Genomic DNA, 22,010 nt, shown 5'->3' with positions numbered 1-22,010 from the left:
CTGATGCGTTCCCTGCTCATGCAAATTTTATTTTATTTTTCAAAATATTTTCCGGGTGGAAAGGTGACAGAACCACCCAAAAAAATTTCGCTCGTCATAGTCTAAATTCCTACACACTCGCCTGAAACTAGCATTTTGATGCTGAGATGGACCATGATGCACTGGGGTTTTCCTCATTAAATAGGCACCTAATCAGGCTAACCAGTGTCCTGTAGGCCTACTGGACAGTCAGCTCACATAGTTATTTAAAGTGTGTAGCATCACTGCCGTCGAAACACGCTAACAAGGCCTCTAGATGCCTGCAATTTGTATGTTATAGGCGTCAAAAACGGAGAGGGGTGGGAGGAATGGTGATGGGGTAGGAAGGGACGGAAAGGGGGTGGTGGCGACGGAGAGGGAGTGGAAGGAAACGGAGAGGGGGTGGGAGGAGACACGGTTAGTCTCAGTCTCAGAGAAAATAATGCTATATTCAAATCGGTCCACAACTTCAATAATATATTATATTATAGCCTAAATAGCAAACGTTTTGAGCTTGTAAAATATTCATATTGTAAAATGTTGGGAGAGGCCTATAGGCTAACGCCTCTTGGGCAGACTGCTATTCTTTTTGAACGGCAATAAATATTATTTAAACGAATCCATTAGATTGTACATCCCGTTAATAATATGATAATAAACTAGTGCAATATACTTGTAGTTATATAGACACACACATGGGCCTACAATTGTTTGCATATTCCGAGAGGTAGGCCCTAACATTTCAGACTTTAACATTTCGTGCTATAACAATATATCCTTGACCTTAATTATAGAACTTTAATATAAAAATAATAGTGTACTACAGGCACGGCGATAATTGTGAATCGAAAATATTATTGGTAGAGATGAATTTTATTGGTATAATGCAGGAAACTGCATTTTAGGGCATCTACTTTTTAAACCTTTACGGAGGAATAGACCTCCGAACACCATAGAAACTTCACTTTGCGCCCTAGATCTCAGTCAGTCTCCATCCCCCACCAATGTCTAGTTGTTTCCGCCGTGTCTGTACTAGTATTAAAAATAATATGCATTTATAAAACAATAATAATAGTGTTCCACCTAAATAGCGAACGGCGGTGTGAGACTCCAATATAATTGTAGTTTTTAGTGTCGTGTGCAAAGTACAAGGAGTGGGGGGAGAAATAAGAGTCGTGTGCAAACCATATACCAAGGCGCGAAAAGAAGTGAGAGGGTAGTATTAGAGAAGTTGGAGGGTGAGATTTGTTACGTTTTACGGAACGGCAGACATTATATTAATTATTTTACATATTTTTGAAGATTTTAGTGTAAAAATACTGTGTTATTTGGGTTTGTCGTTGAAGTTTGGCAGTAGTTTCCGTACAATGTTGGACGGCGTGGAATGCACATGGCCGCTCACGCCACATGGTTCGCCATGATTTTCATTCACACTTTTTTTCTTTTAATGTTTTTGTGTATAGGAACTCGAATATCTATATAATTATAAAATAGTAACAACTGATCTTTTAAATTTAGTTTTTTATATATATATATATATACTCGTAAACAATATTTTTTTTTTTCTCCCTTGCTAAAAAGAAATATGTTGATATTAAACTTCGCCTTGGCTGCGTTTCAACCCCGTTTGCAAGCATGTTTTGTTGGGAAGAAGCCAGTTCTCCTTGGTTAGCTAATCTTGATTGTACATCATAGTTGTGTATGTGTTTGGTTCTTGCCCACCACCAGATATTTTCATTTTATGTTGTATACTATAGCTAGGAAATCAAATTTGGCACTTCGGCTGCTTGCTATTGACACATTTTAGCATGTGGAAATGTGCTTTTCAGTATCTTACTATATAATTATATTACGAAGGTGCCAAAAAGGGGGGGTGGGCACACTTATATTTACACACACTATTATAAAGCAAAATATCTGAAAAGTGGGGGGCACATTAACATTGTTGCCCCCCTCCACTGCCTATGCCAGCAGTGAGCAAATTAATTTGTCATGTTGTCTACTAAACTTAAAAAATTGCAGAAATTGTCTGTTATTTTAAAAAAAAAGTCAATTACATGAAATTATTTTGCCAAACTACTAAAGTAAAATTCGCCAACTGCTTTCAAAATTCACAACTGGAAAATTTGGCAAGTGCCAGAGCTAGCCCTGGCCAGTGTTACACTCGCCTTGTTGGTCGTCCATTTGGGATTCCCCACCTTTTTTAAAGTAATAGGCCACCTACCGTTTGCAGTGCATAAAATTTGGCACGGACAATTTTGTTTGTTGGTTATACAAAACCAATAACAACATGCAGGCCATAGGATTTCAAACTTCATGGGGAAACAAGTTTTCGGTTCTGTGCCTTGTAATCGTGGGAGCCTATCTGAAACTTTATATGATTTTTGTTTAATAGTCTTACACTGAGCTAGACTGACATTTGGACATAAATACGCTCATTACAGTCGGAGACCAAGATGTGTATTTTTTGGGCAATTCCCCATAACCAAAAAGAGATTTCCGCTCTTAATACCACAACAATCCTATGTTTGACGTCAAATACCTTTACATCGATCATTTTCGAGTTGATTGATTAAACGAAATTCAGATATTAATCACTAGTACACACACTACAGAAAGAAACCTGACAACACACGCACCCAAAAAAAAAGAAGAAACAAAATGATATACTTAGATATATTACAAAGCATTTAAAACATATTTATTGTTTATTACAGTAATATTTGGTCGGTTATGTCATGTACGTCTTGCAGGCGTCGAGAGTGGTCGTTCAGGTTACCGGGAGGTTACCACAAGTTAGAAAAGTAGAACGGTGTTTCGTTCTCGATAAAAAATTTTCAATGAATGGTACTTTCGTTTCCGAACGTAAACCAGGCAATGCATTCAGGACTTCTGCGTTTCATTTTCTCTTAACCTTCTGCGTTTCATTTTCTCTTAACCTTCTGAGTACTGCAGGCGAGATGTCACGCCGGTCGATATACTGTATACAGTGCATTCCCCAATTCATATTTCCCGCCGTTTTGCACACGACACTCACCAGAAACGGAAATATAATAAAAGAAAAAAGATTTTTTTTGCAAAATGATGGCTTTTGTTTTGATTTTTTCAATTGAAAATACCTTGAAATTTTGAGTTCAAAAAGTGGTTTTCGGCAAGTATTTTCGCTTGACAACAATGGCGGCACGTCGCAGTCATTTTCAGGGATCGATAGCTGATTGTGACAGCTAATTTGATAATAAATTTGATCGTTTTATCAACAACGAAAATTACCAAATATTGCAATATGAACCGTAGTTCAGGTTTTAAAAAAAATTATGGTCAGAAAACCACTCTTATCGGGAATAATGGACATAAATACTGGACAGCTGGCCACAAATGCCCGTAAGTAAACAACTTTTTTTTTCGATTTTTTTTGCCTAATTTTAATCACCATTAGCCGATCTAAAAATTACAAAAAAGACACGTAAATAATACTTACCGATTCATATATGAACTTTATTTCATGTATTTATAAAACATTTAAGTGAATATGTGAGTAAAAATTAGAAACTTGTACCCACTCAACGTGGTTTTTGTTAAAAATTAATCCAGTAGTCTAAAGGTTAAGGAATTGCATTGATGTTCGTGCGCACTTGTTCAATTGCAAGCAATTATAGTCATTCCGAGTTTAAGCAGTTGTCCACTAGATAATTTACATACTGATAAAATTTCAGAACGTTGGCGTTAAAAGTAGTAGTAACAGGAATTAAATTCTAACTTTCATATAGTTGTAGTAACCTATAGGTTAGCAGGCTATATTTTGTGGTAACCTGTAAATGGGTTACCGGACACCATGTTTATTTCGATGCCTGTGTTATTTGTATGTGTGTATGCGCTCACATTAGTGGGAGTTAAAATGTGAAAAATAATTTTGATTTTGTTCCAGATAATGTAAGCTAATTAAATATGATTCCGTTTTACCATAACATTGAATAACAATTGTCAGATAGTAGCTCTACTAGATAATTACAGTGTATCCAGTCCATTCAAATGAGCAGACGGCTTCCAGATTTTAAGAATACATGCAGTGTCTTCAATGCTTTTTGAGCTCTATTTTTAGAAAGACACGGTCCACGTACGTGCTAGTCTAGTGCTGTGAAAAGATGGAGCGTGTTTTATCACATTCAATTCAGTTTCATTGTCTTTCTTTTTTAACTGGTACCATACTCACAGGATACTGAAATCGATGGTCGCCCAACGAACTACCTTTGTAAAATTCTTAGTCTCCCTTGGCCAATAAAGGTCACCACAGGCAATGCTAATTTTCAACCCGGTTGTAAGATTAAGACATTTTATTTTGTTCCTCTAAATACCAGCAGTTGGATTTATTGATTATATTTGTTTTTGCAGAGGTGTAGATCAGTATGTCCTCAAGTGATACTTGTTACAAATGTGGGAAAGGTGGCCATTTTGCACGTGAGTGTCGGTCAGGTGGAGGTGGAGGTGGCGGTGGCGGTGGCGGCTTCCGTGGAAGGGGAAGAGGTCGTGGAGGCAGCAGTGGTAATGTTTTTCAGTTGTTGTCTTTTCTTCATTTCTAACTTTTTAAACATTTTACCCTTTTCCTTGTAAACGTAAATTTAACTTTCATTTAAAAACTTTTTTTTTTTTTTTTTAAATAATTCTAATTTGCGATTGATATGAAGCAGTTGGTGGACAAGAGAGGAGAAGGAATGTGGTGTGGCAGAGGAGTTGCCTCCATTTCCGTGTAACTCACATGGCCACTTGTTCCTCCTTTACAGGCCTCCAGATACAGGGGAGTGAACTCTACAGCAGACTGATAGCATCTTTTCGTGTTTGAAAGAATCTCTGCCATTGTTTGTTGCTATTTTAACAGCTGACACGGCCACTTTTCTGCCTAGAGAATGCATTGAACAGGGGTGGGTAAGTTATGCTTGCAACCAAATACAACATGCTGACACTTCCTTTAAAACAATGCTGTTGGGATCAGAAGCTGGATGGTGTGCGGTTTGATTATGACAGTTTGTGATCTTGTTATGTACAACAGTTTTTTGTGTAATCTTTTCCTTTCAGCCTATAGAAATGAAAGATCTAGTAAACCATTTTTTTTATCATTTATGTAATACCAAATGATTATGAAAGTGATTATTGATTTGTATACCGGATCTATGCAAAATATTTAATCCTGTTGGTAATACTAGTATTCCAGGCATTTGGCTCAAGTATTGGTTAATGGGTCCTTAAATTTTATCATAATATCGGGCCTTTCCCCAGGATTTTTTAAAGGCACTTACATATATAGCATCATTATAACACAAAAATCAAGCCAAAAGAAATGGGGTCGTGGGTTGAAAACAGTTGTTTGCCTTCAATCCATCAAATCATGTTGGGGTTGTTGTTTTGTGGGGGGGGGGGGGGGGTTAAACTTTAAAAAAAACTAACCCAACAATTTCATAATTTGCGCCATGTTGTTGCTGTTGATTTCAGCGTCATGTTAAATGCTTGTCACCTCACAGTTTAACAAATACATATCTAGCATTATCTAACAAATATGATTATTGTAAACTAATTCAGTGTACGTTTAACTGCAATTTGTATAAATACTGCATGTTCATTTCCTGCGATAGCGATCTCAGTGCGTGCTCTCGACCTTAGGTACAAAATTAACAAAGACAAAGGAAATAATGAAACTGCAGTTAGGTATTCATTGATGCAAACAACTATTGTTTTTCTACACATTTACATCAAGATTTACTTCCGTGTAATCGTATTGTTCATGTCCGCAACGATGTCTCTTGACACGTGGGTGTCAGCTGACTCTGAAGCGTGACGTATATTACGCCGAGAGCTTTCCTCATTTCAGCCAACGAACGTTCTTCCTAACGTTCGCGAACTATTTGATTGGTGTCCGTCGTGTCCATTTGGTTTAACGTGAAGCGCACAAACCAGTGTAGCGAACGTTTTGTTTTCGCTCGGTCTGGCTGAACTCAGCCCTTGGGATAGCCGACGTGTCTTTCGGCCCTGAACTGGCATGTGTATTCAAATTGACATGCAGTGTCGGTTTGTTTTTATTACTTTGGTTCAAAGACTTTACAAAATTAAAATAATGGTGACATGTTTTACTCAAGAATTTCACCTTCAAAGATGTTTATTCAATTAATAGGTATTTTCTTTGATTTGTCTTGATGCGTAATTCCCAAGCGTACAGACATTATTACAACAATCAGTTATCTGGCAGATTCGTAGTAGCCGATCACCTGTATCACGTGACCAGCACAAGCCCGCCCACAATTAAAACAGTGCGATCAATGGACCTCAAAGTGAACATCTAAAGAATTGCAGAGATACCAAATGGAAGTGTGATAATGTGTGGTGAATGACGTTACGGATCATAGCTCCATTGTTTTGTATACATGTTACAAATTACGGTCCTGCTGTTAAGGCGCTTACCAGACATGAATGCGCTTACTTGGCTGGCTAAGGGAGCACGGGCCGTGTCGGCTTATCGCTCTAGGGAAACCCCTGAATACTTGTACACTTGTAAATCAGTATTTTTCACTTGCATTTTATATTAAATGCTGGGGGCGAGAGATGTAGCCCAGTGGTAGTTGGTTTGGTATCAATCCCAGTCAGTGGGCCCATTGGGCTATTTCTCGCTCCAACCAGTGCTACACCATGACTGGTACATAAAGGCTGTGGTATGTGCTATCCTGTCTGATGGTGCATATAAAAGATAGCTTGCTGCTAATCGAAAAGAGTAGCCCATGAAGGGCGACTAAGTTTCCTCCCTCAATGTGTGGTCCTTAAACCATATGTCCGATGCCATATAACTAAAAATGTGTCGAGTTCATCATTGAATAAACCATTTCCTTTATGTAAAATGCTTATATTTTTGCAAATTTAGAAGGAAAAAACTTACAGTAAATGTAAAACTGGGGGGGTGTGTGTGTGTGTGTGAAAGCTATACAAAGAAAGTTTCTGGTGCGTTTTTCATAAATTAAGAAATTGACCAGTCAACATGTGTTTTCGGAGTAACTATTTACTATCAAATTTTTAAAAATTGTGAAGTATGTTGCACCACTTAAGTTCATGCAAACGGCTAATTAGTTAACTGGTCAACGTTTAGGCTCTAAAATATAATTTTAAAACTTCAGTACAAGAATATTTATCATGTTACAAAAATTGGTTATTCCAAAAATGTTCTAAAAATAGAGCTGGGTGATATTCACATTACAGGTTTTCTGGATCGGTTTGAGCACGATACCGATATAGAGTGATATTTTCGGTATACAATTCTTTTCAACTATTTTGCGTTCATCTGATATATTGTTAGTGCTTTAAAATACTAAATGGCAGGAAACATTTTTCAATACAGAAATTTCATTATTTTGATATTTGTTCGGTACAGTAAATCTGTATTGACATGATGCAGATGCCTATACCGCCCAGCTCTATCTAAAACTGATTTTTGAACATTTGTAGTGGCAATGTAGTATAGAACCATAGTAAATGTTTTGGTCAGATATTATTCATATAACGATTGGTTAAGTAAAAATGGCGTGAATGCACTTTGTCTTTACCTGAAGATTTCAAATAATGTCACCTGTCCAATATGTCGATTTTATGCTGGTACTTTGCAACGTGTCTGTGAAGCAGGGAGAAAATTGATGGATTTGTACATACAAAACAAAATCCTGGCAGAAACTCGCATGCTCCTGGAAATGAGGAAATCTTGTCATTGAATTAAATGTATTTATCACCAAGACAATGTGTTTGCAAAAGTGTCAATAGGTAATGTTTACAAACCACTTTTAACAGAACCAAGGGAGGTAATTACATCTGCACACAGTAACATTGCTTTTGATATAGTCTTGAGTAATGTCTTTGGTACGAGCTCGCTGGATTTTGCAATTTTTGTCTTCAAAACCATGTGTGAACCCTGGATACCGACGTTGGTATTTAATATTACATGCAATGGCTTCAAATTTTCTGGGATATTTTTATTATTATTATTAATATGGTAATTGTGGATTGTTACATGAATATTGGTTATGATCAGTCTTTTCCACTTTTTGTCAATACACAACTCAAATTTCCATGAAATAAGATTGGTATTGTGCAAAATTTTATATCGCAATATTTTAACTTGTAAACTAAAAAATAAATGAAATTTAAAGGGTCATTCCTGAGTTAGCTGCACTGTAAGATGTTTCCAACTAATAAAGTATTTCTATACTTAAACTTGCATATTAAATCTATTTTCTTGTTTAAAATATCAGGGGTTGTATATTCAATGTGTTTCTGGTCGTCTTAATATTTGTAAGAATCCCAAACTGGATCTTGTCTTCAAAAAATGTATGTATAAAAAAAAAAACCTATATTTTAGGAAATAACATGAAATTTAACCTAGTACAAATACCAGAACGATCAGAAACACGTTTACACGTTCACTAATATTTTATGCAGAAAAATATATTTGATATGTAATTATAATCGTTAAAAAGGCTGTTAGTACACATTAAATATTGCAGTAAACTCGGGAATATGCATTTAACCCTTAAAATGTAACAAAACTGTTAAATGTTCTCGAGGTGAAGTATTCTGCAACACAACAGATTATTTCAGCACCCAACTCGAGCAATATACATGTGTTGTGATACATTGTTTACAAGTAGCATTTACCAATCTTAAGCAGGGTTTCTGCCAGAGGGTAAAACAGGTATGGGGCCATACCCAAAACATTTTGCAGATTTTTTTTTTTAAGTTAACAAAATTAATTAGTTTTTATCATTACTGCATGATTTTCTTAACCCTAAACTTAAACCATTTCTTTCTGGGGGAGGCTCCCCTTATCCCCTGCAGATTTTGGTTGCATTCAATTCCATAGTGCCATACCCAAAAATGTATTTCTGGCAGAAACACTGTTAAGGAACATGTACAATAAAATAATAACGACACAAGTTGAAGTTTTATTTATGGCAAAGTATATGGCTCATTTCAATATACTGTGGTTCTGTTAAAGATAGTTTAACTTTCATGGCGATTTTCACAGAATTGTGGCCCGTTTATTTAGGAGGATGGAATTTAGTGCACTTGAAGGACTGAACCACCTCGGTGGATCCAATTCAATGATTGTTTTTTTTTTCTCTTTTCAACCAATGCACCACAACTGGTCAAAGGCCATGGTGTGTGCTTACCTGTCTGAAAAAGTGCATATAAAAGATCCCTTGCTAAATTAGGGAAAATGTTAAGGATTTCCTCTGACTGGTAGAATTACCAAATGCTTTACATCCGACAATCAATGTTTTCAAGTGGTGGTGTTATTCAGAAATATAGGTCGATGCCTACTGGTGTTAACACACTGCAGACCAATTTACTCTTTGTTTTCTTTCACCATTTGGGTTTGTTTTCATTTTTTTCATCTGATTACAGAAAAAGTTTACAATTCAGTCTGATAATAGCACAACACAAAAATCATTTTCTAATGACCTTTGATGAAAAGCTTTCAATAACCCCATATGTATCAAGACACCGCTTTTTTAAATTGGTTTTAATCTGGTGGGTTTTTTTGTAATCCTGGTAGTTGCAGCTAAGCGATGAGTAGTGTACAGTATGTAGTCTTTTTTTAAAATGTGTAACTAAAAATTGTGTATATATATGTATATATATATATTAAAATTACTGGGGTTTTTTACACTGGAAACCATAATAGCTAGGTAAGAAATTTTAAAAATAAATAATAAAATGAAAATTGTTTTCAATCAACCTTTTGTTTTCTTTCTTACACGTTTTTATTTAATACTATAATAAAACTATATATCCAACCTAGAATTTAAATAATTTTTTAAATGACCAAAAAGAAATTAATCTGCTCAATGCTTAAAAATAAATATAAAACGAGAGGTATTTTTTCTAAGGCCTGTACTGGGCTTTTTCTTTACAGAACGGTGCTTCAAGTGTAACCGCTTCGGTCACATTGCACGTGATTGCAAGAGTGGCCCCGAGCGCTGCTATAAATGTAATGAACTTGGTCACATTGCTAAGGACTGTGAAAAGTCTATTGACTCAGGTAATCGCAGTAAAATGAAAACTTTTTTTTTTTTTTTTTTTTTTTTTTTTTTGGTCAGTGTTTGCTTTTGGACATAGTGTAGTGGCTGTGAAATATTTCGGATCATAATCATAATTTTTTTTTTTATTATTTATTGGTTGGTAATATATATATTGTTTTTAGTTGTGTTTTTGTCTTGTCAGTTTTATGGTAGTAATGGTACTACGGACACAAAATGCCGATAAAATTCAGGTTTAAGAAAATGCATTTACCTTTGATTATTTTTCATATATTCCTTCACCCCCTTTTTTTTATATACTTCTAGTATTTTTCATATAGTTGATAAGTTAATTCAATGTATTCGCCCTAATTTTCTTCCTTTTTTTTTTGTCTACCAGTTATTCATGTAACACTGCTTTCCATTTTCAAATGAAAATAAACTTATGAAGAAGATGTTTAGTACATCATTTGAAGTTGTTGAAACCACCACCTCAAAAGGATTTTTAAAATGTCCAAATGTTTCTATGAACTGTTAATGAATACGGGTAGTTTTTACACTTGTGACTATTCTTTTCTCAAAATAGTTTTACTGAACCCTGAAAATATGGTAAGATTGCCTTGATGGACTTGTGTATTGACAAGATATAATCATCGGGCACATTTTCCTCTTTCTTTTTAGTTTCTGAAAATGTGCCAACAGTTTGATTTAATAATCAAGATTCGTACAGTGTTTGATTTATTACACAAAACTATTCAAATTTATACAATGCATTAACCAGATTCTCCTTGTGTTTCAACAGTGAAGTCACAAACTATGTATAATAGGGTATTGTTACATTGTTTACAGAAACTTCAAATTGAAGAGTGTTTCTACAAATCCTGAGATGGAAGTCCAACATTGGGGGAAATTTATATCAATTGCTACTTATATGCTGTGCAAGGCATCGTGGACCTTTCTTATCCCAGAATGGGTTAACTCCCTTTGTTTGAATAATGTGAACCAGCTGTTTACATGCAGTCACAATTATTTGAAATTTAAATATTTTGTTTTTTATATATATATATATATATATATCTCCTGAAGTACTTATGTTTATAAAAAAAAAAAAATACTCTTCAGTTATCACAATAATAGCATGTATTCTGGTGCATTAGCACTTGCATGCTGCTATGTAAAGGGGTGTCAAATTAGTGGAAGCTCATAAAAGTACTTTTTGGTCTTTGCAGGTGCCTGCTACAACTGCGGCCAGTCAGGTCATATTTCGCGTGACTGTACATCAGAGAGGTCGACAAACTGTTACCGATGCGGAGAGCAGGGCCACTTGGCTCGCGACTGCCCTGACCCACCCAATGGCAGCAATGCCAAGAAGTGTTACAACTGTGACGAGGTTGGCCACATCTCACGGGACTGTCCCGGTCAGTCAGAAAAAGCTTGCTACACGTAAGAGTTATCTTCGTTCTTTATACTAGGGTCCAATTCATTTTTTATATATATATATATACTCTTCAAAAAAAGAAACGCAAAAGGGTACAAATGGGTTATAACTCCGATTTTATGTTTTCTACCGGTTCATGCTTTGTGAATATAAGGTCATTGCATGTCCCAAACACATTCCCACGGTTACATTCGATAAAACGCAGCTACTGTACAATAAAGTTCCAAAATGTGAATATTCGCAAAAACACAGCCACGTGCAAACCATGTCACCACTGCACGTGCGTTGTCTGCACGTGCAACATGAACACCGACAGTATAAAAGTGCAGGGTGTTCGCTTGCCTGGCCTCTGTATCTGGCCGACAGTTGACAATCCAGGACATGCCACGTCTCAGTGAACCGCAGAGAAACAATGCCATCGGCCGACTAGACGCAGGCGAATCCAGAACGGCCGTTGCCAGGGCATTCCATGTGTCCCCAAGCACCATCTCCAGACTGTGGGACCGTTACCAGCAACATGGATCCCTAGATCCGGTCGACCACGGGTCACTACCCCCGGGCAGGACCGCTACATCCGGGTACGCCACCTTCGGGAACGATTGACTACTGCCACCTCCACAGCCGCAGCAATACCAGGTTTGCGCAGGATATCCGACCAGACCGTACGGAACCGCCTACGTGAGGTAGGAATTCGTGCCAGACGTCCAGTTTGAGGTGTCATCTTAACACCACAACACCGTCGACTCCGACTGCAGTGGTGCCAGATTCATCGACAATGGCCTCAACTGCGATGGAGACAGGTGTGGTTCAGTGACAAGTCCCGATTTCTGCTCCGACGTCATGATGGAAGATGTCGCGTGTATAGGCGTCGTGGTGAACGTTATGCGGCAAACTGCGTGCAGTAAGTGGACAGATTCGGCGGGGGTAGTGTCATGGTGTGGGCAGCCATCTCACACACTGGCAGAACTGACCTGGTCCACGTGCAGGGCAACCTGAATGCACAGGGCTACATTGACCAGATCCTCCGGCCACACATCGTTCCAGTTATGGCCAACGCCAACGCAGTGTTCCAACATGACAACGCCAGGCCTCACAACAGCTTTCCTACAGAACAACAACATTAATGTCCTTCCTTGGCCATCGACATCACCGGATTTGAACCCAAATGAGCATCTATGGGACGAGTTGGACCGACAGCGACAACCACAGCCCCAGACCCTGCCCGAGTTGGCAGCAGCCTTGCAGGCCGAGTGGGCCACCATCCCCCGGGACGTCATCCGTACTCTGGTTGCTTCAATGGGCAGGCGGTGCCAGGCAGTTGTCAACACACGCGGAGGCCACACCCGGTATTGACTCCAGATGACCTTGACCTTGGTGGTGTGTCCTATCACTTATTCACAATGGACTAGAGTGAATTGTGAACAATCCTGCAACATTTGGTAATTATCGGACTCACCATTCAATAATTAAATCAATTCTCCAAATGTTACGACAATGTGGTTTCGCGGTTCTTCTTTTGAAGAGTATATATATATAATTTATTTATTTATTTTCCTAGATTGCCAGACTGTTGGCATTCATTTGTTATAAAGGACCCTCCTCCTCAGTGTGAACATTGTTTGTGTACACTTGATTGCCAAAGTTTTGTGGAGTGGTCATCTGAAGCCAATAAGAAATATCTATTTGGCAACAGAAATGTTTTGGAATCTTACAATTCCACCTAGCATTTTTTTTTTTTTTTTTTTTTTTTTTTTTTTTTTTTTTTTTTTTTTTTTTTTTTTATTATTATAATATAAAAGCACATTGATTTCTATACAAAGTTTTAAGATATACTTGCCTCGATATATATATTGTATTATACTTTTCATATACTTAACCTTTGTGACGCCCAATAGTTGTGGTACAGTGGAACCTCGTTAGTCCGGACAGTATGGTTATTTAAAAAAAACGTCCGGATTAACGAATTTCCGGATTACTGAAATGTACGTGATGAGTAATCTCCCTTGATTCACAAACAAACTAAAAACGACACATTTGATTTTTTTAACCAGACATTTCTTCAACCAGTTTTGTGTCTACTATTCAGTAGTGTACTGCCAGGTGCTTGTCTTAAAGTTAGAAAATGGGATTAAATAAAATGAAATACTGTTTAAGACATGTTACATTGTTGATACTAAATGTTTGATTACTAGCGACAACAAGTTAAAAAATTTATTAGTCGTACTGGTTAACCTTCTGACTACTGCAGGCGAGATATCTCGCCCGACGTCATGTCAGTCGATATACTGTATACTGTATACAGTGCATCCCCCAATTCATATTTTCCGCCGTTTTGCACACGACGCTCACCGGAAACGGAAATATAATTAAAGAAAAAAGATTTTTTTTCAAAATGGTGGTTTTTGTTTTGATTTTTTTAATTGAAAATACCTTGACATTTTGAGTTCAAAAAGTGGTTTTCGGCAAGTATTTTTGCTTGACAACAATGGCGGCACGTCGCGGTCATTTTCAGGGATCGATAGCTGATTGTAACAGCTAATTTGATAATAAATTTGATCGTTTTACCAACAACGAAAATTACCAAATATTGCAATATGAATCGTAGTTCGGGTTTAAAAAAAAATTCTGGTCAGAAAACCACTGTTGTCGGGAATAATGGACATAAATACTGGACAGCTGGCCACAATTGCCCGTAAGTAAACGCAACTTTTTCGATTTTTTGCCTAATTTTAATCACCATTAGCTGATCTAAAATAATAAAAATTACAAAAAAAGACACGAAAATAATAATTACCGATTCATATATGAACTTTATTTCATGTATTTATGAAACATTTAAGTGAATATATGTGAGTAAAAATTATAAACTTGTACCCACTCAACGTGGTTTTTGTTAAAAATTAATCCAGTAGTCTAAAGGTTAATATACCACTTTTGGTGCACTGGCTGGAACTAGAAACGGCCCAATGGATCCACTATCGTGGATCAATCCAAAACGACAACGCATAGAGAAAATGCTTTATCACTGGGCAATGTCCCACCCCAAGCTGCGACCAAGAACTAGTGGATTTGTTGAACCCTGAATTCAAGAAAATATTTTAATATAAAAATTCTTAAATATGTAAATTCTTCGAGATAAACATTGAGAAATGCCCAAATTTGTTTATGGGAAAGCAACACATTGCTGTTGAATTCTTTATATTGTTCTAAACCCAGTCTGTTTTTTATTAACAGATGTGGAAACACGGGCCATTTTTCCCGAAACTGCCCAGACAAAGCTGGTGGTGGTGGCGACATGAAGGATGTCCAGTGCTACGGCTGCAAGAAATACGGACACTTCGCTCGAGACTGCCCCGAGGAAGAGGACTAGATGGTCTAAAGCTCATGTTGCTTTACGTTTAAATCATTTGTTCGTGCCACAGGGAGCGTTTTTCACCCATTTGGACATTCGAATAACAATTGACAGCTATTGCAGTTTTGTCAATGGGGTATACGTTCATATAGGCCAGGAGAGTTGTTACAATGCCTGATGTCTATATGAATTCAGTTTTGTCACTGGCACTGTTTTTTTGTTTGTTTTTTAAGCATATAGTCGAGGTGTTTGTTGTTTTTGAAATACCTAATAACGTTTATGTAATTTTTAAATTGAAATTGTCCAGTTTTGATGTTTACATGAATTTTGGATTTTTTTTTGTAATTGGTAGGGTTTTGCTTCCTAGATTGGGAAATGGCTTAAAATTTGTTTTTTGTACTTACTATGGATAGAGTTTTCAAAGAATGCATTGTTAAAACGGCCAATTGAAAATATGCGACTATATTGTGTTGTCAGCATTTTTTGCAAGAGAATCCATATTTTGTTTTCTTTTTTAAATTTCAAATTTTATATAACGTTTAAAAACTGGTGGTCATGGTCTATTTGTAGACGTGGTATATAGTATATTAAAAATCTTGTTGGTTACAGCTGAATGCACAACACTTAAATGTTGTATGCAGTAATTTCTGTAGCAATTTTTTAAATGTAAAGTAGGAACCATGTAAATGAACTCTCTTGGGACTAATTAGTGATGATACTAAAGAATACTGTTTAATTTTGTCCATTAAAAATGGGGGATAATATAAAAAAATATATATTAACACTTTTTGTCCTTTGGAGATAACATAAAATTTATCAATGCAATTGAAAGTTTATTATTCAGACTGTTGGAGGGCTCATCTTTCATTTATACAAATTTGTCAATTTTTAACCATGTTCAAGAACATACCTCGAACATTGACAAATAACCAAGGATAGTTTTAAGTGTTGGGTCTACTTTTAATTTTAGTATGTGGAATGTTTATTTGTATTGGATTTTGTAACATTAGCATCTGTTTGAACTTCATTGTCGGTAGGAAGGATATTTTGTAATTGGTTTGGGGGTTAGAGGTTCATTTACACTTGGGGAGTAACTTGTTCACAACAAAACATTAAATACTTAAGTAACCTATTCCCCCTGTGTGTGCATGTATATATTTGTATATGTAAACTTTGTGGTATTTTTTCTTTCTTTCATTCTTGGTTTTTGCCATCAATTTTGGAGGGTTGAAACATTATGACTGATTTATTTGTTTACAGACCCGATAAAAAAAAATAATATTTTTTTCGCTCAAATCAGTTTTATTTGACAAGTAACTCAAATCTTAATGTAATAGTGTGGCCCTTTGTAACTGATGGCAATTGCCTGCCCCTTCATCTCTGGAAGTTTGTGAGGTCATGCATCATTCCACGCTCATCGCACTGTATATTTGGTTGTAAGGCAGCATTTCACGGGAATGACGCATAGTGTGTGTATCACACTTACACTGAGGTGGCTTTGTATATTTATATTTAACTAAATATATTTTATACATAACTGTCAAATGAAAGATGAGTGTCTTATGAAGTGTATTGTACAGGTAAAACGGTTTTTGACCATACTCGACAAGTTTTTTTTTTAAGGGCGATTCGAAAACTATGTTTGGATTTTTATCTTTTGTATGGAAATGCAGATTTGAAGTTGTGGAGAAGATAATAAAATTATTTAAAAGAAATTGAGAGTGGTTTTATTTCAGGTTGATGTGAAGTAGTGCTTAATGTAGCAGGAAGCAGTCGACTTAGAAAAAAAATGCATTTTCATTTTGGTCCAAATAGTGTATTTGATCTTGTGTGGCTGGAGGAATTGTATACATGTATATGCTATTATTAGTCTTAACTGGGAGGCACCACAGTATAGGTTTCGTCTCCAACCATCTGTCCCATATTGTATATAGCTTTACAATGCACTGTTGCAGATGGTGTCTACTTTAATGGCAATTTACCCATGTTTTACGGGCCCCTGAACTTCAAACACTAGAGATGTGTTCCTTTAGCATTCCACTGCGTTTTAATTTAACTGTTGAATTTTTATATTGATGTTGATCATCATTGTTTTTGCATTTACCATAGTTTGACCCCGAATAGCCGATGTATTTTTTCATTCATCAACTCAATGCTTGTTAAGGATACCGATTTATATGCCAGTTTGTTATTTATAAATATACTTATTACATACCAGTTTATGCAGAATGACTTCATAAATACACTGTTTAAATGGATAAATAATGCTTGCGCAATTTATACTTTTTTGCAGTAAAGTTTACATTACCGTTCTTAATGGAGGTTTTTTTTTTAAAAAAACTCCCTCTACATTTCGTTGAAATTGTTGTCGTTTGGTATGTTTGCACTAGAGAGAACTGGGAGTATGAAATAGGTCGGGATAGTAGACGCACATCGGAGCCGATTAGTGTCGTCCCTTCGGTGGAACGTCGTCTTTGAGAAAATGTCGAGCCAATAGGAACAATACCTGGAATGAGATTTATTTTGTATGGGTCAATAGTCTATTAATAAATCGAGACTTGTCTTGGGTTTGCTGCTGCCATTCGTACCATTTTCCTAAATACATAAGTGCTATTAATGAAAATTTCGAATATTTTGTCTGGTCATCCTGTTTCGATGTAAAGAAAAATAGAACATATTTGAGCTATTACAAATTGTATGACCAGAAATCTGCGGCCACTTGACGCTAAACAAATTTTAATATTGTTTTGTTTAACGACACCACCAGAGCACATTAGTCTTTCATTGGCTATTGCATATCGGCCATTTTTCTTAATGCAGCAAGGGATCTTTTATATGCATTTGCCTAGATACAGGAAAGCACATACCATGGCCTATGACTAGTGGTGCACTGGTTGGAACGGGAAAAAACCTAACTGGTTTAATGGATCCACCAAGCACTCGACCGACTTTTAACTAAATCTCGTGCCTACTAATTAAAGAGGCTGTCGTGGTGGAAAACGGAACAATGGTAGCAAACTGAGTGTACAAGGAACAGTTACTCCCTTAAAAAAAATATGAACAAATGTCTTATTTACACACCTGGACAAGACTTGCTGGTCCTGATTATTTTTGTATTGCCACCCACTTATTTGAAACTCAAAAGCACTTGTAGCAATTTTATGGCAGTAAGTAGCCCATTAGTAAAGCACCTGCTTGATATGCGAACAGCTGGGATCATTCCCCTTCGGTGGGCCTATTGGGTTATTTCTCGTTCCAGTCTGTGCACCGCAACTGGTATATCAATGGTAGTGGTATATGATGCCCTGTCTATGGGATGGTGCGTATAAAAGATCCCTTGCTATTAATTCAAAAAAATTGGGTTTCCTCTCTAAGACTACGTCAAAAATTACCAAATGTTCGACAATCCAATGCCAATGTGCTTTAGTGGTGTCATTGAACAAAAACTTAACTTTACTGCAGTTCAGTAAAATATATACATGTAGATACAGGGTGGGATTTAGCCCAGTGGTAAAGTGCCACATGGTCTGTTTAAGATCGATATCCCTTTGGCGAGACCTTTGGGCCATTTCTCATACTAGCCAGCACACCAGAACTTGTTTATCAAAATCCGTGGAATGTGCTGCCATGTCCGAAATGGTGCATCTAAAAGATCCCTTACTACTAATGGAAAAATGTAACAGGTTTCCTCTTAAACATCCAATTGCCAATGATTAATAAATCAATGTGATTAAACAAATCGGTGTTTTTAAATAAAAAGTAACATGTTTGCTCTCTACGACTCAAAATTACCAAATGATAGATGGCCAATGATTAAAGAAAGAAAAATGTTTTATTTAACGACACACATATTATTTACGGTTATATGGTTTAGGACCACACATATTTTGAGAGGAAACCCTGTCGCCACTTCATGGGCTACTCTTTCCGATTAGCAGCAAGGGATCTTTTATTTGCGCTTCCCACAGGCAGGATAGCACAAATCATGGCCTTTGTTGAACCAGTTGTGGATCACTGGTCGGTGCAAGTGGTTTACACCTACCCATGGAGCCTTGCGGAACACTCAGTTTGGAGTCGGTATCTGGATTAAAAATCCCATGCCTCAACTGGAATCCGAACCCAGTACCTACCAGTCTGTTGACCGATGGCCTAACCACAACGCCACCGAGGCCGGTAGCCAATGATTAATACATCAATGTGCTTTAGTAGTGTTAACAAAAATAAATTTTAACATGTAGATATATTTACTCAACTGTTATAAGATCGCCCTGTATAATACTGGATCTTTAAAACATAATTTCTATGCAGCCTTTTGTTTTACAGACTACATGTATATGATTGTACGATGCATATAACCTGGGAGTGCAGTTTTGTCTGCCAGTAAAATATCTTCATATAGAAACAAGAAATATGTTTTAATGTATAAACATATATATTCTTTGGCATTTATCACAATATACTTGAGACTGTAAGTCGAAGTTCTGACTCGCTGCTCTCTTTCCTCGACCCCTTTCTCAACTTGGAGAGGCAGCAGACACCTCACCCTTTCACCATTTTGATTGTCTGTCACTGTCCTGCCATCAGATAATGCATTGTCTCCTCCCCTCACAACCGGAAATTAATTTCCACGGTCATCTTCCCACGCCCCAACCCTACGCAGTTGAACATTAATTATCACTATCATCTTTTGACTCTTCCCCCCCACCCCCCCAAGTTTAATTAATTCTCCACATCATTTTGTGACGCCTGTTTCATGCACATGTATTATCACTAGAATGGCACATAGTCACTGGCTGTATTCACATCTTAAAAGCTTCAAGTTCCACATATTCTGTTCCATGTGATAATAATTGCCTCCCAAACCTTTATTGCATGATTTAGTCCACAAAAACTATCACCTGCAAAAGAAACAAAGCTTTTAAAAGTAATTTATCATTTCTTTCTTCTTTGGAATGGCGAAACTAATGCTTTTTTTAAAAACAGATTGTACCAATATCAACAGACTAATGAAACACATCGTAAAATGAACAGATGATCTACAACAAATGGACCAACAAGTAAAGTTTCTTTTATCATTTTTTTTTTAATTCTCCTCAGACCATGGCACTGGCAATAGAGCATTCAAATCGGTGTCCAGGGAAAAGGTCCACTAGGTTCATATTTGACCCCCCCCCCCCCCCCTCCCCTGTCCAGATAATTTTCCAGCATGATTTATAATTCGGCCAAAGTATCCTGAATGCTTTTGTTTGGAATGTAGACAAAATGTTTGCCAGCAATGTGGTGAAATGAAAGGTCACATGGGATGGGCCGATATCAATCCAAGTGTTTAAAATTGGCTTACCAAACTGTGTGTGAAGGAGAGCCATGGTTCCTAGAGTTAACATCACAAGTATTCTCCACACTTTCCAGTCTTTCCAGCGTGCCAGCGCCTTCTGTAGCACACACCACAAGGTGCGGATAGTTCTAAATCGCTTTTCACCTGCAGAATCTGAAATATAACCATTATTATTAATACAGTTAAAGCACAAAGGGCTGCTTCACAATTGATCACATTTGGGAGGGCAGGAGGCACTGTAAATATTTTATGACAAGTGGATCTACTGTAATGTTTTCTTATGTTTTCTTATTGCATATTGGTTTAAATAAATCATTATTTGATTAAAAGTTAAGTTTATTTGTCTAACGACACTACTAGAGCACAATGATTATTTAATTGCCGTCTCTTGGATTTAAAACATTTGAAATTCTTACATATAGTCTTGATGGTAACTCGCTGTATTTTTCCATTAGTAGCATGGGATCTTTTATATGTTCTTCCCCACAGACAGGACAGTACATACCACTGCCTCTGACATATAAGATGTAGGGCAGTGGCTCAGATGGGGAAAACACAATCAGAGAATGGTTCCACCAAGGGTATCCCACCCTTATTTCCATGGTAATGGGTATGTAATACTTTTTAAAGCCTCTCGCATCCCCAATATGACTTTACCACTGGGCTACATCTCGGCCCCTCCAATATGATCAATTCTGGAATAGGACTTAGCCTGACTTAATGAGTAAGTACTTTACCACTGGGCTACATCTCGGCCCCTCCAATATGATCAATTCTGGAATAGGACTTAGCCTGACTTAATGAGTAAGTACTTTACCACTGGGCTACATCTCGCCCCTCCAATATGATCAATTCTGGAATAGGACTTAGCCTGACTTAATGAGTAAGTACTTTACCACTGGGCTACATCTCGGCCCCTCCAATATGATCAATTCTGGAATAGGACTTAGCCTGACTTAATGAGTAAGTACTTTACCACTGGGCTACATCTCGGCCCCTCCAATATGATCAATTCTGGAATAGGACTTAGCCTGACTTAATGAGTAAGTACTTTACCACTGGGCTACATCTAGGCTCCCTCCAATATGATCAATTCTGGCCCCTCCAATATGATCAATTCTGGAATAGGACTTAGCCTGACTTAATGAGTAAGTACTTTACCACTGGGCTACATCTCGGCCCCTCCAATATGATCAATTCTGGAATAGGACTTAGCCTGACTTAATGAGTAAGTACTTTACCACTGGGCTACATCTCGGCCCCTCCAATATGATCAATTCTGGAATAGGACTTAGCCTGACTTAATGAGTAAGTACTTTACCACTGGGCTACATCTCGGCCCCTCCAATATGATCAATTCTGGAATAGGACTTAGCCTGACTTAATGAGTAAGTACTTTACCACTGGGCTACATCTCGCCCCTCCAATATGATCAATTCTGGAATAGGACTTAGCCTGACTTAATGAGTAAGTACTTTACCACTGGGCTACATCTCGGCCCCTCCAATATGATCAATTCTGGAATAGGACTTAGCCTGACTTAATGAGTAAGTACTTTACCACTGGGCTACATCTCGGCCCCTCCAATATGATCAATTCTGGAATAGGACTTAGCCTGACTTAATGAGTAGTACTTTACCACTGGGCTACATCTCGGCCCCTCCAATATGATCAATTCTGGAATAGGACTTAGCCTGACTTAATGAGTAAGTACTTTACCACTGGGCTACATCTCGGCCCCTCCAATATGATCAATTCTGGAATAGGACTTAGCCTGACTTAATGAGTAAGTACTTTACCACTGGGCTACATCTCGGCCCCTCC

General features: G+C 37.2%; 2 protein-coding genes across 2 annotated transcripts in view; one reads left to right on the top strand and one right to left on the bottom strand.

The window, feature by feature from the left end:
* The first annotated feature begins 1,148 nt into the window (after positions 1-1,148).
* Positions 1,149-16,566, top strand: LOC121367445 (DNA-binding protein HEXBP-like). The gene is made up of 5 exons (XM_041491621.1): positions 1,149-1,256; positions 4,408-4,557; positions 9,959-10,084; positions 11,291-11,504; positions 14,734-16,566. Exons 2-5 carry the CDS (start codon positions 4,422-4,424, stop codon positions 14,867-14,869), a joined length of 612 nt encoding a protein of 203 aa, XP_041347555.1. The 5' UTR covers positions 1,149-1,256; positions 4,408-4,421; the 3' UTR covers positions 14,870-16,566.
* A 2,698-nt stretch (positions 16,567-19,264) lies between these two features.
* The window catches only part of LOC121367279, a 30,944-nt gene continuing 28,198 nt past the window's right edge, over positions 19,265-22,010 (bottom strand). The window contains exons 4-5 of the mRNA XM_041491392.1: positions 20,193-20,339; positions 19,265-19,749 (exon numbers count right to left, since the gene is read on the bottom strand). Coding sequence (XP_041347326.1) covers positions 19,667-19,749; positions 20,193-20,339 — 230 coding nt within the window. The 3' untranslated portion in view covers positions 19,265-19,666. The remainder of the gene's footprint in view (positions 19,750-20,192; positions 20,340-22,010) is intronic.

Source organism: Gigantopelta aegis, chromosome 3 (assembly GCF_016097555.1).
Source record: "Gigantopelta aegis isolate Gae_Host chromosome 3, Gae_host_genome, whole genome shotgun sequence".
Classification (NCBI taxonomy): domain Eukaryota; kingdom Metazoa; phylum Mollusca; class Gastropoda; order Neomphalida; family Peltospiridae; genus Gigantopelta; species Gigantopelta aegis.
The sequence above is the reverse complement of the archived record's forward strand: the minus strand, read 5'-3'. Positions and strand labels throughout refer to the sequence as shown.

Coding starts and splice junctions, on each gene's coding strand:
- LOC121367445 (XM_041491621.1), top strand. CDS start 4,422: ATGTCCTCAAGTGATACTTGTTACAAATGTGGGAAAGGTGGCCATTTT. Junction 10,085..11,290: donor TGAAAAGTCTATTGACTCAG/GTAATCGCAGTA, acceptor TGGTCTTTGCAG/GTGCCTGCTACAACTGCGGC. Junction 11,505..14,733: donor TCAGAAAAAGCTTGCTACAC/GTAAGAGTTATC, acceptor TTTTATTAACAG/ATGTGGAAACACGGGCCATT.